The sequence below is a fragment of the Nesoenas mayeri genome (genome assembly GCF_963082525.1).
Source record: "Nesoenas mayeri genome assembly, chromosome: 3".
In the NCBI taxonomy this organism is placed as follows: domain Eukaryota; kingdom Metazoa; phylum Chordata; class Aves; order Columbiformes; family Columbidae; genus Nesoenas; species Nesoenas mayeri.
In genome coordinates, this window is record NC_137544.1 from 72,072,586 (window position 1) to 72,091,998 (window position 19,413).

Below are 19,413 nucleotides of genomic sequence, written 5' to 3' on the forward strand. Positions count from 1 at the left end.
ATGTGGGACCATATGTTTTTGCAGCAAGAACTTTGAGTATATGGTCTAGGCATTGTTTGTAAGTTACAGCAGAAGATAAATTTCTTTCAGATTACTGTGCATTATTGTGGAGAATAGCAATGAAACTGGTAGTTGGGGTACCTTCATTCTCAACTCTTTTGAAAGGTCTTTTAGTAACTACTTCTGTTCCATAACATTTAAATGGGATTTAATGCTTTGTATAAAATAGCTGCTTATGTAGGATGGTGTATGAAGATAAATAGTTGTATGGGTAGGATATACTGCACAGTAAAAAGAGTATTAAAAACATTACTAAAAAAGTAAGGTATTTTAGTGTCATTGGTATTTTTGACACAATATAAATGCACTTTTCTTTAAGTGGGTGGCGTAATGGGTATTGAGATAACCAGAGATGTCCTTAAATCAGAATTTAATTCAAAGAGTCTTTAGTGTCTTTCTTATGAGGAGAGACTGAGAGAGCTGGGTCTGTTCAGCCTGGAGAAGAGAAGGCTGAGAGGGGTTCTCATCAATATTTATAAATATTTCAAGGGTGGATGTCAAGAGGATGGGACCAGACTCCTTTCAGTGGTGCCCAATGATATGATGAGGGACAGCGGGCACAGACTGATGCACAGGAGGTTCCGTCTGAATATGAGGAAAAACCTCTTTACTTTGAGGGTGCCAGAGCACTGGAACAGGCTGCCCAGAGAGGCTGTGGAGTCTCCTTCTCTGGAGACATTCAAAACCTGACTGGACACATTCTGTGTGATCTGCTCTGGGTGAACCTGCTTTAGATGATCTCCAGAGGTCCCTTCCAAACACAACCATTCTGTGATTTACTTACATTTTTGTCAAATTATGCAGAATTGAAGAGACTCACACACTCTTAAGCAGCGTAAGGCCTCAGCTCTGTAAGTTAATCATAGTAGTAGTCCTCAAAGGACAAGATCTTCTTGCTATCACAAATTATTTAAGGTTTTCTGTGAGTGGTGTGGCACTGTTTGGATTGATCTAATGTTCAGTTCCTATTAAAGGCCAGAGGACATCTGTTCCTGCTGTTTCATGTGTATCTTCAGGAGTCAATTGAGTTTGTGAGTTTCTTACATCGGTCCCTGCACAATTTTTTAAGTAGCAGGGGCAGCTCAGGGCAAGTAGCAGAGTCAGGACCACTATTTTCAGTGATAGCTGGTTGTTAAATAAACTCAACTTGCAGAGTTGAACTCTACCGTCACATTCCATCGTATGAAATACATGAGTGTCTGCATTAAAATGGTTTTTACTTTAACTCTTAGTTTGCTATTTTGCCGTTAATTTCATTCAGTAAAGGGAGAAGTTTTTGATGAAAAGTATTCTCATTCCATGGCACCATCCCATCTTGCTTAAAATTAATGAGCTATAATGGTTGCCCCAACAGTAATGAGTATTAGTTAAAACAAACTATCCTTTTGCTCATAAGCTATCCTCTTTGCTCATTTGCATCTGATATGAATTTGACTTTTTTTTAAGATTAGTTTCATGCTGTCAGATGAAAGGCACTGTTTTTCTAGGAAAACCATTGCAGCAGCTTTTATATTCTGATAACTGCATCACTATAGCATACATACAGATTGTCTCACAGGCATATTAGCAGTGGAAGAGAAAGTCATGTTTATCTCCCTTTTACAGCTAGCCAGCTCATGATTTTTCACTCTTCCCCATTTGCAAAGAACTTCTAAAAATTGTTTTCTGCTTATTTTGCTATTCTAAAACATAAAGAGACCCTGAAAAGGACTTGAGCTTCCCGCCACACCCCCCCCCCCCCCCCCCCCCCCCCAATTGCTGTATATTTTAAAATACACTCTCAATCAGACTTCTAACTGTGGTGGTGGTTTGGTGGTGTGTTTTGTTTTTTATATATATATATAAAATGTTAATTCATAAAACTGTGTGTAAATCACCAGTAGCGATAGTGTAGGAATACTTGGCTCCAGAAAGGGATTTTATAGTGTTTGTCACTGCAGTGAAGGAGAACTTGAAGAGGTTTGCGGGCTGAAGGGAAAGAAAACTGAAGTTTGTTCTTTCTTCTGTGACTTAGCTTCTCTTGATTCTTGCATTGTTTTCCCTTAACTAGATTGTCTTATATTATGGGTTCCTCTGGATTTCAATCTCAAGGGTAAAAAAGAAGGACTATATTGTACCCATGATGGGGTAAAATAAAAGCCCTAATTTCAACTCTTCATGCCTCTCTTAAACATCTTAAAGAAGCAAAATAGGGCACAAGCCCAATTTTTTTTGCTTTTCAGGTCTCCTTTAAGACCAGAAACAACCATGATCCAACAGTTTTGGAGGTAGAGGCAAGTAAATGTTTTACTTCTTGTAAACATTCCAATCAGCTTTTGCAAATCACCTATAATTTGAGGAGAGCCTGGTTGACAAAGACTCTCAACCTTCCCCAAATGGTGAATTTGCTTTGTATGCTTGATGTGAGGAAAAAAATATTTAAGCTTTTATTGATTATTGACAGGCTTCACATCAGTTACATGCTGTTGTAATCACTTATTGGTGTAAAAAGTATACAAGTTTGATATAAGTAAGGTTTTTGTGGTAATAGTTGTTGAAGTTTTTTCTTTTGAACCCATATTCAAAATTTAAATTCTGTTGTCATTCATCATAATGATAAAAAACAAAAAAGTTGCTCATATTTGCTACCTCCAACTGCTGGTGTTCAAATCAGCTCTTCAGTGTTCTCACTAAGGGCAGTTCAAGAATCTCTTACGTACTGGGTCTAAACCTATAATTATTTCTACGCTGGGGACGTTTCTGAGAGCTCATGTTGAGTTTCTCCTGAAGGTATCACTTGTGTTCTTAAATTGCTATTTCTGTTGTTTTCTGAAGGCTGTATTGGATGTACAGCAAGGAACTATCCATCTGTATTGCTGAAGATTTAAAAATTAGCCTCAGAATGCTCCTGCTCATCAGGACATTTGACTCCTTCAGGTATCTCAGGTTGCTCTTAGGAGAGCTGAAAACAGGACCTGCTGTTCAGTACAAGTTGCATAGCCCTGGCTGGGCATGCTTTTTGCCTTTCTTGTGACAGTTACTGGTGATTTAAATGGCTGTGGCGACCTGTTTCAGTGCTAAGCCAGCTGAAAACTAAAGCTGGATACTTCCTGTTGCTTTTGGGAACTGTAAACTGGATCGCAAGCTGTGTAGTACTTCAAGGTGGGACTAACAGCAGTGATTTAGAATAGGTTAAACTGTTATGGGACTACAGGCTTTAGGCATAGTGTGGTTCTGAAATTAGTTGTGCTGGATGACCATGGCTTCTTGGTAGGCTGTGGAGATAATGCTTTTTACGTCTTCAGATGGTAAATGCAGGGTCCCCAACTTGTTTTTTAGACACAAAATATGGAACATACAGGTTTGAAATACCTGTTCTCTCCATCACTAATGACTGGATTTTCTCAGTGGTTTTGGCATCTTTTTCCTGTTTGAAAGTAGTGAAATTCATTTGTGACACATCTGGATGAATTCTTAAGTCATAATACAGTGCAAAGATTAAAATGTAATAGTGAATACTTGGAGATATTTTCATTTTGTTGGCAATCTACAATTATGAGAATATTAATGACAAGTAGTGTGCTGCTGCTGTTCATTCTTACATAACTTTGAGTGCTTTGTAAAGAACCCTCTTCACACCTAATCAGTCAGGAAGCTAGGTTTGTGGGTTTTTTTGGATGTTATTCTTCCTTATCGTCAATAAAAAGAGACAATTTGCCTCATTTTATAACAACACACCTTACATGTATTTAGGACAGTTGCTCAACTTCTCTTTTGGGAAATTGTGCTATTCCATGTTAGAGGGTTACAATGGGGACAGGAAGAGCTAAATTTTGGTCAGCTAATGTGAGAGTACAGTTCAGTGGGCTAAAAATTTTTGCTAGTTGATAAGCTGTATTGACCTAATTGAATATCTATACCAGTTTGAGAAGGGAGAGGAAAAAGCAAGTAGCTAGGTCAGGAAGTGGGAGGTAAGCACCTGTCAGTTGACAGAAAATCTTTGTCATCTGTTGGAAATGCATTTTGAACAAAGGTATTACGCTTGTGCTTTCCCGAAGAGTAGGAAACATTTAGAATGAAGGAAACCACCTTCTAGCTATCTCTCTAGCATGTGAACAGACTGTGTAATTATTTTTGTCCTCAATTCATGCATAATACTATCTTATTTTCTAAGATGGGTGAAACCATTGTGGAATGTAAGAAAGGCATGGACATAATGACCTTTTCTCTCTAGCCTTACCATCTTACTTTAACTTTTGTTATTCAGAAGTGCATTAATTTAAACTGTAAAGCTTTGGTTTCATTTTTGTGTGGGCAGATAAGCACACAGTCTAAAACCATATATAATGGACATTTTAGCAAAACAAGTTTGGAACTTGTCTTTTGAAGAGTAGAAGCAGTTAATTTTTTTTAATAACTTCTTGTATCTTTTTGATAATGTACTGGAATCTGTTAAAAATTACACACTTCATATGTCTTCAGACTTGGTTAAACCATCAAGGATTTACTTGGCTTCTGTGGCTTCCTACTGTAATAACATTCTGTTTAGTTATTTTAATCTGTCTAATATTTATTAACGATATTTCTGTCTTCATTGATATCCTTGAGCTGAAGAAGTAACCAGATCTACCCATGTTTCTCTTTGGGCATTGTTTTGAAAAGGCAGAACTTGAAATTTTGAGTATTTAATTAAGTCTTATTTTTTCACATGACAGTGACTTGCAATGGACCTGTGATAATTTGGTTAATTGTAGTTTATTCATTTTGTATACTCACTCAATCCTGTAAATGAAAATGTCAGCAGATTCACTATTTAATGAGATTCTTTAAAAAATTACATTCCTTTGGTGGATGTTTTTGTACATTTTACAAAAATCTGCAGGATTAAAAAAGTTAATGTGAAACTGGCTGTCTTTTTGGAAGGCTGATGTTGTCTCCTGAACAGCAGTTGTAGGACTTCTAGTTGTGGTCTAGAAGGATGAACATCTAGACATTATGTTCTAAGACTGGTATGTGTGTATGCAACATAAATATTGTGATATTTGACTTCAAATTAGAATTAAGTGTGGCTTTAACTTTCTTTTGTGTTTCTGTTATGAGCAAGGGTTTTATTAGACTTTATTTTCACATTTAAAAAGTCATAAATATTTTTTCATAATTACTCCTTTACAGAAAGGGTATTCCAATAATTTCACTTTAAATTACTTTTTCTTATTAAATATTTTCACAAGGTTTTGATTTTATGTGTGTTGCAGACATACTGTATAAAGAACTGATGGAGTGTATAGTGTATTAAATGAACTGAAAGAAAAGTGGGTTTCAGCTCGTTAAGTGTAGAAAGTGAACGAAGAATTCCAAACGCTGACCTGAGGGATAGATTCAGCAAGGACCAGAGAGCTCTCTGTGAAAGCTGCCAGAGAGGACTCATGGGTGCAATGTTCTAAATCGTATGTGTCATTAAAGTGGTACTGCTGAAGGGAACCACCCACTGGCTTACTGATTTTTTTTTTTTTTTTAATTACTGAATTGATGTCACCTGAGAGTTAAAGGGGGAATACTGATAGTCAGGATCCATCCTCTCTGTACTAGAGAGAGGTATTAGGCTTCCCTAATATATTATCAGCTGTATTCCTAAGAACCATTGAATATCAGTGGCCAGCTGGCACTCAGCTGTGCAGTCTTTAACTGGTATGACTATTACTGCATTTTAATGTAGCCTTGAGAACAGGTGCTACATGCTGCATATCCCTGTTCTACGGTCAATATAATCAATAGAGTTGTTGCATGAAATTGACCATGAAGGAGGTTTGGAGCAGTGGTCGCACTTCAGAGTTATGTAGGTGGTAACTTGGGTGTGTCAAATCCCTTATAATTGTAGCAAGTATTTGAAGGCAACTGCTGCAATAAAACAATATAATTACAGCCTATGTGCAAGGTTTCAGTCATAAGTACATGGAAGGTTTGTGTGCTGAGATAATTTGAGGCAGTAGTTCTGAATTCTTTAAAGAACTCAACTTTAGTTCATTAGCTAATATTTTTTCTAAGTTGTCTACTCAGTGACAAATTTGGGGAGTTTTCTGTATTCTCTATAACAAAATTTTGTTTTATTTTTAAAGTAGAAGTTAGTTTTGTTTAATTTGCATTAGTATCTTGCCTGATACTTTCTGTTTGTCATGAACTGTTGTATGGGTTGTTTACAAATAAATTTGTTTTGTAGTTGCTGCAACTGGGTAAATAGGGAAAGAATAGAACTATTTCAGGAGGAGGTAATGATTAAAACCCAAAGATATATAAATGTATGCTTATGTAATTACCATAACATTAAATTATTATAGTTTTAGAGTTAACTAGATGTTTTTATAGCTTAGCAAAAAAAAAAAAAAAAGAGATAAAATATAAGGCTAGACTGTTATTATTAAATGTATTAAAATCTAACAGTCTTAGCAGTAATGCTATATAAAATGCTATTGAAGTGCTGTTTTTTTTTCTTCTACTCAGTACTGTACTACTGATTGTGGGTCACCATTGAAGAAAAAATTGAATAAATCATGAACAACCAACTACACTAATATTTATGCGCTGCTTAGAAGTATTACCATAGCATGAATCCAAAGCAGACAACACAAAGCTCACATAGTCTATTCCTCAAAGCAAAGCAAAATAAGGGGCAGGGAGGGGGGAACCAAAAAGCAAAAGCTCAGAAAACCTGCATTGAATGGAGGCTCAACCTGAACAAAATTATTGCATGTAACTGGTGAGCTTTCCTAGCTATGGAGCACATGTCTTAGTACATGGATTAGAGTGACCCTGACATTTAGCTTTTCAGTTGTTTCCAACGGGTTAAAAATCCTCTTACCCTGTCTGGACAACACAGTAGATTTGGTAACATGCTGTGAACTTATGCCACCTGTAGCATAATGTCTGCTTAACAGCAATATTCTGTGGAAAATGAGTTTGTTATATTAGTCAATGTCTTTGACTGTTTATCATATCCAAAAGATCCCCAGACTGTAGAGGGGAACACTATTCAGAGCAGAGCAAGATGGCAGCTAAGCAGTGGAATAAGAACCGCAGTCAGTCAGTCATCATCTTAGCAGTACCTGCTCACCAAGATAACTTCCTTCTGGAATAGATGGAGTTTCACGAGGGCTGTTGACTGCAGAATTAATTTGAGTGTCATTTCTGGTCTCACTCCTCTCTAATGCAAAATGCAGAGCATCCTTCTCACGCTTCTGTAAATCTGAAAATTCCAGAACTTAGTACTGTGGGAGAAATAACTATAAAGAAATGAGGGTGAGTGAATAACTGAGAGACATATTAATTATATAATTTTTTAGTGGGAAGCACTCCTAAGTGATTACAAAAGGCTTTTTTTTAAAAAAGTCCCTCAACCTTATGTAATAGGGCTGTATTAGTGCTGCTGTATGATGAAGAGAGAAACAGGGCCACTGAAACCCAGTTGATGTCTCAAGTGAAATTGCACATTTTAAGAAGTGTTGAGATTGCAATTTCACATTAGAAGATACCAAAATTAAGGTTGCTAGTTATGACTTTTTTGTATAAATGAACTTTTCTATGGAGTTAATCACTATGCTGTGAGTGACTAAATTTTTTTTCTTTACGACACCCGTATTTAAGTAAATGAGACATAGATTGTTCCTTTCTCAGGCAAGCAATTGAGATGTAACATTTGAAGTGAAAAACGTTGGTTGCTTTGCATGTCTGAGGTGAGGTGAGTAGAAACTGAGTTTTCAAGAATATTTTTACACAGCAATTTCTATGTATTATAGTAAAATTACATTTGACATAAGGAGCACTGGTAAGTGCCCACCATGTCTACAGAGTTTCAGGTCAGGCAGTCAGAGCCTGGGGCTCCCCTCATGCCCACCCCCTGTTGCAAGTGTTTTGGCCCAGCTGTCTCAAGGTGTGACTGACAGCTGGCAGCTTCTTACAAAGGGATCTGCCTGTGCCCTTCTTTGTGCTCTGTCTGCTGCTTGTGGGATGTGTCACTGAGCCAGTTCAGCTGGCTAAACAGACAAAACCCAGTCTGACAGCAGTTGCCTGCTGCTGTGTTAAACCAGCTCTGCAAGGGCCCAGTCAGCCAGCGCTGGTGCAAAGAGGGAAGGGCTCAGCACACACCCACAAGGGAGGAGAAAAGAATGGAGCTGCCTTGTGGTGGTGGGAGGCAGCATTCACCATTTCAGCTCTGTTGTTGGAAGTCTATGCAAGAAACTCCTCTATACAAAGAAACTCAGAATACTTCTAACTTGTGATTTGGGAGTGTTTCTGAGCTGACTATGCAAGATCAGTGTTCTAATTACCACCACAAACATTGTGTCTAAAGCTGGCAATGTTCATTTAAGCAACCACTTTTAAGAAAGTTTGGTTTGTTTAGCAGTTTTCTTGTTGGCATAGGAGGAGGTGATTTGAATCTAATTATTGAGGCTAGCATTTAGCTGCCTAGGTACTTCAGTCTTCTTGCCATCCGTGTGGATTTACAGGAGGGAGAAGTGATTCAGAAACCTCTTCATTATGCATCTTTGAGGAAATGTTCAGGGCAGATTCATCCCAAAGATTGAAACAGAGAGGGGAAATGAGAAAAATACTAGGTGTAATCACATCAATGCTGATACCTCGTTTCTCATTAAGGTCAGGATTCTGCAAAGCACTTCAGCTTATGCGTGAGTTCTGTTGTAACACTGATTACTCCCCCCACCTTTCTTTTTTGAAGTCACACGGTGCATGTTCTTGTCAAGGCTCACAGTTATCATTAATTTACACGTTTATCCAGAGCAGAAAGAGCCACTCCCAAGCAGTGGAAGTTACAGATTCTGAACTAAAGCTCTGGGATTGCAACCATGTCAGCCTAGCCCTGGCACTAAAAACAACTTTGCTTTTCTGTGCACGGCCTCTTCTCTCCATTTTGCTGCATTAGTGGTACCCCAGCTGGCAAGTGTCTACTGGCAGAGTGTCACTGGTTAAAGTATTAAAGTTAGTCCCCTTCTTGTACCCTTTCTCATCCCCAACTTGCCTCCCCAACTAGTCTAAAACAAACAAACAGAGGTGATGAATGTTTGTTTCATTTGTTTTGGTTTTTTTAAACCTCACTGAGCAAGAGCAGTTTCTTTAAGGCTCGGAAAGTTATTTGAAGCTTAACTACTACCTAGATATGCTTGGTTGAGTCATGAGTCTCTTAGTTTTGTTGCTTTGACAAATTGTAAAAGCCTAAAGATCACAATGTCCTAAAATAAAGCTAACAACATATTACTATAAAAATAATTTTCTTTTTAAAGGCATTGCATTTTAAAGAAACAGTGGCAACTGTTCAGTGTTCTTAAACAGATTACTTACTTTTTTGTGCATGGGAATAGTAAAAACTATGAACCTGTTCTTTTTTATTTTAGCTGGTTTTTGAGGATAAGGAGTAGGGAAAAGTTTTCCCTTTCATTTTCTTAAATTTAGCTGGCAGTTCTGTACAGAGTTTTATAACGGTATCTGAAACTTGTCTGTTACATTGCAGGTTAAGAGGTGGTACTTTTCAATTTTCTTGGTACACTGAGGTTATGATAACATGTTCAATCTGAGTTTCTGTTAAAAATGTTCTGTAGTTACACCTTCATGTACTTTTGTGCAAAGATTTGGAGTGAAATTTCACTTTTCTTAGTGAGTTTTAAGCAGCTTCTGAAAAAATCTTAAGGAGGTTAGTAATCACGTTGTAAATGTTAACAGCATGAGAAAATGGGGAGGAGTAGTTCTCTCTTTTAAAAGATTTCAATTACTTTATAACTAAAAAAAGTGAACAGTTGGCCTGACTATTTTGATTTTACAAAGTTTTCTTTACAATATTCTCCTTTACGACCTTTACCAGGGTTTATGCAGAGCAATCCCTATTGATATATCTTATTTTTCATATACTTATATATTAAGCATACATGTTTCTCATCTTTGAGGAAACACTAAAAGCAAAATGGTTGGATTTTCAAGCAGTAGCTGAGTCACTGGACTCTGCAAGTGATAGCAAATGGAGATTAGGAAAGTAGAAGTGTGGATACATTGGCATTAAAATGCAAGGTGTAAGCAGCTCTGTTTATTCTTTTAGCTTGAAAAGGTCACTTAGCTATTACATTTTTTCTCTTTGTATTTTTTTCCTCCCTTTTTTCTTGAACAGTGCTGTAAATTCAGTCTGAAATTAAAAAAAAAAAATTGATTCCTAATTAGTTAAAGAAAATGAGATATATCAAATTATGTATTAATGTAGCTTTGTCCGTTTCTTACACTTCTAAATAAAGGAGTGAAAATTGCTGGAATTCATGCTTAGATTAAGCAGGAATATCACCTGAAGAAAAGTGTGGGTTTAATTTGTTATTTCTTGACCCTCATGGTTTCTTCAACATCACTTACATGTGGAGCTGTCACAGAAGAGCCAGAGCACAGAGAGAAATGGATCAGTTCAACACTGGGCTCAAATTGTTGAGGAGGGGAGTGTTCACCAGCTTTGCTATGCAAAGCAGCAATCAATTCTAAGCAAGGCAGAGAGGGAATAAAATGCAGATTAGAAAAATGGTTGCGTTTCAGTAAAGGCAGATGCCACAATTATCTGGGGCAGTTACTGTTGATGAAAGTTATATGATAGTACTTCAAAAGAGGGAAGAAAATGTTTCAAAAGGTCTAAAATTATACTACCAGCTGAAAAGCTGATCATGTTCTCCATTGAATACAAGAATATAATTTGTTTTCCGGTTTTTACTTTTACAAGTGCTAGCGACTAATGCAACACTGATTGCAGCGTTCAAAATTCAGTATGCTGTAAACAGTAGTCCAAATTGCAGGCAATAATAGTGTTTTGGGGGTGTGTTCTTTTTTGCGTGTGTTTTTGGTTTTGTTTTAAACTAGTAAAAAAGTCTCTAAAGAAATATTCAGGTGAACTATACTATGTAGACTAGGAGACTGAGAAACCTGTAAACAGACACTTTTTTTCCCCTTAGATACAGCTGAGGAGTAGTGGTAGCACTTCTCCTTAAACAGTAATTATTCAGCAATGTGAAACCGCAGCTCAGGTGTTTCCCGTAATCCCAGTCACGGACTCTGATGATGCTTTCTGTCTTTTGCGTTCATTACACGGACAACAGTAAAAGTTTCCTATTAATGGAAAAAGAAAAAACTAAGGGGCTCTCCATGAAGCTGGAAATAAAGGTTCTCTTCAGCGTGCTTTTTGTGAGTTTTATCCAATCATTCACAACTGTGAAAAGCCTCCAGTCCTAAATAAAAAAAGCAGGAACCCACCTCTTGGTGATGTCCTTTATCAGTGTGGTAGAGACACCTCCAGCACTGCATGTCTATTTTTTGTTTTCCTCACCTCCTGAGCAGTGATCTACCTTCTTAAAGGGTGAAGTGAACTGTTACATTGTATTTTTTTGGATTTGCAAGTTTGTTCTTTAAGCAACTTTATTGATGTTGCCATGCCTTGTTTTGGAAAGCTTAGGTCTTTCTGGATGTCAACACTTTCAGCTCTCCTAGTTTGAGAATCCCAGATGAAAACACAGGCATCAGACTTTGAGTTTAATTAATACTATTTTGCCTTTCAACAGGTACTTCAGCAGAGTTTTAGACACCTTGGTAAGTTTTTGGAATACAGAGGCATGTGTTAGCCAGTCTAGTACCTTCATGTACTAGTCTTCCTCCTGCGTAAAAATATAATGGTAAATTAAAATACAATACGACTAGAATACTGCTTAAGTAAAAGCTTAGATGTACAGAAGAAACTTTATGTGCTTAAAATAGTAAAGTTTACTATATACTATATAGTAAAAACAATGTTACTGATGTATTGATCCTACTTCAAGAAATACCTTTTTAGGTCATGGGGAGGAATAACTACTTCATAAAAAATGATATATTCTGGATATATTTTCTGTTTTGGTTTTGACATCCTGTTAATCATCAGTAAACTAAAACTTCTAAAGTATGTTAAGAGTGTAAACTGAGTAATTTAATATCTGTGTGTATTAAAGTGCATAGTGTATAGGTGCTGCTTGATACTAAGGTAGATGAAAGAATACTTATTTTTGCCAGCCTTTGTCCACCTAAAGCTGAATAGCAGAATCAGCTTTATGCTGATTAATAATGCTTATAAACTTAGAGGCAGATAGGTTTATGCAGAAGTGATATTTTTTGAAGTTAATTACATTAGTGGCTGCTAATGAATGGACTTGACTCATGAGTTGCAAGGAACTTTGTGTCTGTATTTCCTGATTAGAGAATGCTCTGAATGATGTGTCTGATGTCACAGAATAAGGTTTTGTTGATCTAAGCCTTCATTCTAAAATGTCTTTTGTACCTTGAGATTCAGAATATGAAGTTACTTCCCTTCATAAAGCTGTTTGAATTCAACTCTGAATCAAGATGATTATTGCATTCAGGTGTTATTGGTGTTTCGCTTTCTTGTAAGGGAATCTGATTTTTTTAATGGATATTATTATGTTAAAGAGTGGTCAATTTGTGAAAATAATCACAGTATTGTGAAATACCTGTACTACTTATTCCCTTTCGTATAGGGGAATAAAATTATACTTGGATATCAATGTAACTCTCTCTCCGTATGGAGTTTTATTACTTCAGGAATACTGGTAAAGTTAAAATGTTAAAACACCTGTAGTCCAAAGTCAGAGAAATGAACAGCCTCACTGCTCTGACTAGGTAAAGTTTGACACTTCATGGTAATTTTAGGTATCAACAATTGCATTAATCTCTAACAGATATAACCAGGTGTTGTGTTTATGCTGTGCATGTGATGTGATAAATTCTCATTTATTCCCTGAAGATACTGATTTTTACAAAACTTTCTTGCTTTCATCCCAAAACACTTGAATAGTCAGTCTTAATGGGTTCCTGGCTTTTGATAGCACTCGACAATACAGTTCGTTCTGCAAATCATTGCTTTTATTTTTCACGCTGCCACAATCTTGAGCCAGTTATGCAAGAAGCAAATCCTGGAGCGATGCAGTCCGGTTGCCTGTTTCACAGACACAGGGCAGTTTCTGCTGGCTGGGCGCTCCGGAGCCGTCGGGTGGTCCAGCTGTGCCCATGGGGAGCTCAGGGGTGGGAGGCCCTGCTGGCCTGGGTGGCAGCAGCGGCCGCCTCTGCTCTTGGCAGCCCTTGGCACGGCGTCAGCACCCTTGCGCCGGGAAGCCACAGTTTCAGATGGATCCTGTCTGGTGCTTCATCCCTGTAGGATCTCAGTTTGGGGCAGTGCTTGTTTTGGAGTTTCCTGAGCACAAAGTCTGTGTTGAGGCTCCAAGACAGAGAACAGAGTCTTGCCTTTTGTGTGCGTTTAATCATTAGGCTGTTTCATGCCATCAAATTTTTTTCAGAATAGTTCTTAAAAGATTTGTTTAGGTAATGCCCTTTGACAGTGTTTTGTAGCTACCAGCTAGTTTAATGTGAGTTGGAAGACACCCACTTCTTAATCCAGAATTGTGTTGAAGGGAACTTAGTATACAACAATACTAGATAATTAAAGACATACTAATACTAACTTGTCTGACGTTCGAAACAGTAAATATGTGACTGTTAATTTAAGCAATTGTTCTGTTCCTTCTATATGAGAACAACTTTGCTCAGAAATTCTAAATGTGACATAAGCTGCAGTGTTATCCGTGACCAGGTGCTTCTCCTTCAGCATTTCTTTTGTTACGTTATTTTTTCACCAGCTTTCTGCTTGTGAAACTGCTGCCATTAGAAGCTCAGTAGGAGCAAAAGTCTATGTTAATTTGCCTGACTGTAACCACACAATTAAAGCAGTTTATCAGCAGGGGTTAGGACAATCAGTGTGTTCTGATGCTTCGTGTTATAAAATTACTTCTGTTGTTCAAACAGATACTGTAATTAGTGCATCATTGTAAACTGTTTTTCTGCAGGGCTAGCTTGGAGTTTTATCTTATAAAAACCTCTACTTTTGCTACTTAGCTAAGCACTTATTTTGTTTGCAGGCCTCTTCTAAAGTGACAACTTCTATTGAAATATTAATGTCAGGAGTATATAATGTGGGTACACATGTGAGTGCAGGTTTTGCAGGCATGGGTTTTTTTTCAGGGTTTTTTGTTTGTGTTTCACCAGTGAGTCCTGTCAAGACTTAGATTTACTGGCAAAAATGGAAGGAGAAATCTCCATGTTTTTACTTACAATTATTACTACATATTAGCATTTAATGCTTAGTTCTTACATAGATGAACAAGTTGCTTCGTGTCAGATATTAAAGATAACTCTGTGTTTTGTCCTTGACATGTGCATAATTAGATTTAATTTAGGATAGTTTCATGAAACATGGTGAAGCAGTCCTTAAGTGACACTTATATGTAGTCTCTCACCTTTTCACTTTCCCAGTTACAGTGCTGACCTTGTGTTGGCACTCAGTAGCCCCTTATAATCTTATTCAATTCACTTGTCCAGCAGACAGTTAGAGGGAAAGAGGATGTGGTTGTGCTGTAGCGGCACGTTGGCCTGGCTCTCGGAAATGCTGGCGAGGTGCTGGGGGCCAGTCCCAGAGGAGGAATAAGGACTGCCTGGTAAAGGGAGGGAACCTTCCGAAGTTGTTAGATTAGCCACAAAAGGATATCATAAACAATAAGAGATGATTCAAATTATTTTTGTTTCATTAGGACAAGAGCTTTCATGAAGACTTATCAGTTGGCGTGGAGTTATTTTTATGTCTGAGACTGCTAAGTGGTTTCTTCCTTGCACAATATGTTGCAGAAATCCTCTGTCTTCCAAATGTTTATTTTCAACTATTTCTGCAGCAGAGACACCAAAAGTTTACAAATAAAGTTCTGTGGTTCAGGTTGGTTCAGGAAAAACAGTTATGAGAACCAAAGTTACATTGAACACCACAAGATAGACAACTCTTGTGGCCTGTGAAATGTGGGGAGTAATGACTTAGTTTAGGGCAAAGAACATTCTTTTTAGGTTCCTCTGTCTTGATTTTACCAGTTCAACTATGTCGACAAAAGGTTGTTAAGTAAGGTGTAATCCGTATTGGATGATTGAGTAATGTTTCTCTCGGGATCATTAATTCAGACCTGACAATGTTGCATGGCTACAGTATCTATCAACTCTTATTTAAAAATACTCAAGCTAGAGCAGGACTAGAATTTGCTTACAATGACCTTTCTAATTTATTACTTTTTAGTTAAGTTTAACTTTTGTTTCAGTTGCTTTAAATCAACGTGTTAACTTCTTGATCCATACAACTTCTTATAAACTGCCCATCCAGGTATTTTTAAAACTTTGATATATATGTCTGAATGTTTTCATTATGGAAAGTAAACATTGACCTAGAACTTCTGTCAACTGTAATGTACCTATAGCACAATTTATTAGACAACATATAGTATAGTAATTTTACTAAATAGCTGAACTTATTTCTCCACCTTACCTCTTGACTGTGAGAAGCAGCTTTGAGTGGTTGTACTGTTTCTTACATCTTAGGATAATTTTAATTAAAGTTCTTAGAATGTACTTGAATTAAGCCTTTGTACAGTTTAAAGGACTAATGCTGTTCTGTTACCTTTTAATTATGGCATTCAATTTGACATTATATGAAAACATTATTTCCTTTTACTCTCACCTTTCTGGGTTGTTTTTTTTTTGTCATTTGGTAGGGAGAGCAACAGCTTCTAATAGGTTGGTGAAAACAGAATTTAATAACCTGTCACTTCAAGATGAGTGAGGATACTAAGGTGGTTTCTCAACATTTCCTTGAGCCAGTGGCTTTATTTCTTTAAAAGGCCCCTGCTGTTGGTACCAAGCCATGTTTGTGTTTTCTAGTGGCCATGATTACTGGAAATTGTATGAGTTGGTGTGGAAAAAGTGCATAGGATGGAAGTTGTGCTTTTTTTTTAATATGGTCCATAGCTTTCTGAAAAAAAAAAAAGCCACACGGAAAACTTCCTTCCACTCTTCCCACGTTGAATTCATTCTTTCTGTGTTGTCGAACTAATATATCCCTGCCTGCATTTAGACAGATATTAGAAAAGTGTTTCTTTTCAGTGTTTATTTCATTTTCCTTTAGTGGCATTTTGACAGCTGGAAATGACTGGATTCTACTTCACCAGTTTTTAATTCATCAACTTATTTTTAGTTATTTGGCCATACTGTGAAGCTCTTTAGGCCTTTGTGGTGAGAAATAAAGTTTGAGATTTTTTTTAAAGTTCTTGCTAAAATATTTTGTGATGGCTTGCTTTGTGAAAATATTTTTCCCTTTAGCCGTTTGAATCTTTTGAACAATTTCAGTCAAGCTGATCAGGCAATTCTTTGCTTTGGGTTTAAAGTTTTTTGAGAATTATTGGCTAGATGGAAGAGACACCTAATTTAATGTCTCTCATTGACAGAAGGGACGTGCTAAGTTTTCAGTCATCTGCTTTGCATACCTTATGGACAGCTAGTAAGCTGCTGTCCCTTAAGGCAATAGTTGAGGCATTAAGAAGGAAGCTTTGGGATGGGATATGAAGCTGTAAATGGAAATGGCCTTGAAGGACTGGGATGCAAGAGGGACAAGACCACAACTTCGAATTACTGTGGTAGGATGAGTTGTATGGAAAACAAAGGATACAAATAAACAGGGAGCTGGACTTCAGTGTTTCTGCTCATGGAAGAGCTTTTCTGATATTAAAGCTTGGCTATATAGATTCAAGTTAATTGTATCCTCTGCTTTTTGGCTCACCCCTAGAACCCTCCCAAAGAAAGTAGAAAATAATTAGGAGGAATAAAAATTCTGCAATTATGTTAATTTTATTTTTGTCCAACTAAATTTCAAGGAATTTTACCAAGATTTTTTTTTAATCTACCTGATCCATTGACTTTATTAGCAAGATAAATATTGAGTACTTTCTTGAAGTCCATTATTATGTATAGGTATCCTGAGGATGAGCGTATACACACAGGCAACAGAATGAAAGCAAAATCTGTTTACAAAATTAGACTATATTTAAGTATACTGAAATTTCTACTGAACAAGGAGCACGGTGAAATTTCATCTGCCAGCTATGTTGCTCTTAATGTTCTTTAATTTAGCAGACAAGATAGTTTGATTGTAATTAAGCTTTTCTAATATTGTTGTTCTCCAAGGTTGTGACATAAATCATTTTACTCTGTAGTTCCCTGCATCTTCACTGCATCCATTTTTCTTGTATAATTCTCCCATAAACAATATCTGGAATGCAGGAAAACTTCATGCTGTAAATTACTTCTTGTGTATGTACTATAATTTTGAGTATATGCAATTGAATTTCTTTTTCCCAAGTCTTTTATTCAGGCTGGTTCTTTATTCTATGTGCATACCCTTTCTGCTGTAGTAACAAGTGGTTTTTGCCCAAAATAACTTTGATGGCAGTTTCTGTTCCTCTTCGGGGCATTTTTCTATAGGTAGACCTGGCCACTAGTCTGGATTGCTCAACAGTTGATACTGAAGGACAGGAGGCAATAGGCACACTGAAATGAATCACATCTAAACATAAGAAAAAACTTGCTTTAATTGTGACTGAACACGAGTTGAACACTGAACAGGTTGCCTGGAGAGTTGCTGGAGTCTCCATTCTTGTAGATATTTAAAACCTGGCCCTCAGCAACATGCTTGAGTAGACACTGTCCTGAGTAGGAGGAGGTTGGACTGGATGATGTCCAAGGTTCTTTCCACCTCAGTCATTCTTTGGTTCTGCGGAGTAACCTGATTCGTTGTAGCTGCAGTTCACTTGAAGGTAGCTACAGTTTGTAGTTTCCTTCTGCAGAGGTATGCAGTAGGGCAAGTTGTAGTCATTCTCTCCTGCTCATCTTTTTCTCCCCAAACAATTTCAAAAGAAAACCTTAAGCAACCCTTCAAGTTTTGAACCATATTTAATGAGTCTTAAGATACTTTCTAACTTGAATGATTGATTTACCCATTCAGACTTTTCTATACTAAAACAGGATTGGGAAAAGATGTTTTCAAGAGTTGTTGCTCAGAGTATTAGATTAATTTAAGTAAAGATTTTACTTGGGGGGAAAAAAATCTGGTTTTCCAAACCATCCCTTCGGAGTTTAAAAGGAGAATGAGGTAGCATAAAACACTGCAGCTCTTAACTGCAAGAGGTTGCATGTTCTTTCTCCCCCCACAAGCCTAGCCCTGTCATACATTTTGTATCTGACTTTCTGTTTGAATGAACTAGTGTAGATCTGAATTTCCTACTTTTGGTAAAAACAATCAATCAAATATACATATTGGTATAACATTCAGCTAGCATTTTCAATAAACCAGAAGACTTGGAAAGCTGTTTCACAGTAAGAAAGCAACCTCGCGAGAGAGAATGGAAGCAGTGGAGGAATTCAAAGCCCCAGTGTGTTGGGGTAGAACAGAAGAAACATGAAGCCCATTCCAAACTCTTATTCTCTTTTCGTTTTCAAAACATATTGTGTGGACTTTATTCTTCTTAACTTTTCTTTCAGTCTTACCATTTGACTTCAGAAATAGTATACTCCACAATAGCAGAACTTCGTATATGTACTTCATGACTGTAGAAGTAGTCATATACTAGTTTAGTTATCTTACTGATAAGAATTTGTATGATTGTGCTGTGAGGTCTGACCTTAAAATTTGTGATTATTGACCTTGCACAGGTGTTCCATTTAAAAGTAAAGTAGGCAGTGTGGAAAAAAAAAAATGTATAGTATCATCTGATTATTGTCCTATGTGCAGCTTCAAAAAAAAAAAGTCCTCATGCTACAACAGAATAATTTGAAGTATAGCACCAACATTTTCCCTGTGGTACTACAGTTGGGCAGGTTATCACACATCTCATGTGTGTAAAAACAGGTGGTGTCATCATTCTTGCTCTGCCCTCTGTTGGCTTAGGAACTTTCTCTCATTCATCATACCTGTAACTTTACTACCTCATATTAATATTGTCACGATCTTAAATGAAAACAACTCACTCCTGCTTTGGATTAAAGAAAAAAAAATGAATTGAATTGTTTAAATAGTAATGGTGGAGTTTTGATCATGATAGAGTGAAATAAGCTGCAAATAGCTTGTGGTAGATAGTTCTTTCAAAGATTAAATTACAGGAGAGAACATGTTATAACTCAGCTGCACTTTGCATCAGGTTCTGTTTCATAAATGAGAGTTATTTTTCTCTTTTTCAGCTTCTGAAAGTCACTGAGATTTTCACAGCCACCATTGTTCAGAAAGTTAGCTGAAACCCACATTTTTTTTAAAAAGGATCACTGTAGCTGATAGTATGGGGTAGTGCACATTACATGAAGAATACTGAAAAGAAATTTCTTTCTAAGTACTGATTCTTTTCCATAAATTTTCCATTGATCTCTCATTATTCTATTTTTTCCCGA

General features: G+C 36.9%; 1 protein-coding gene across 7 annotated transcripts in view; it reads left to right on the forward strand.

Annotated features, from left to right (window-relative positions):
• The window catches only part of QKI (QKI, KH domain containing RNA binding), a 156,710-nt gene that overhangs the window by 82,154 nt on the left and 55,143 nt on the right, over positions 1–19,413 (forward strand). For 4 of the 7 annotated variants that reach the window (XM_080341360.1, XM_080341361.1, XM_080341359.1 and 1 more), the window contains exon 4: positions 2,283–2,337. The exons of the other annotated variants lie outside the window; for them this stretch is intronic. In XM_080341360.1, the coding sequence (XP_080197486.1) occupies positions 2,283–2,337 (55 nt within the window). The remainder of the gene's footprint in view (positions 1–2,282; positions 2,338–19,413) is intronic. 7 annotated transcript variants of the gene reach the window in all.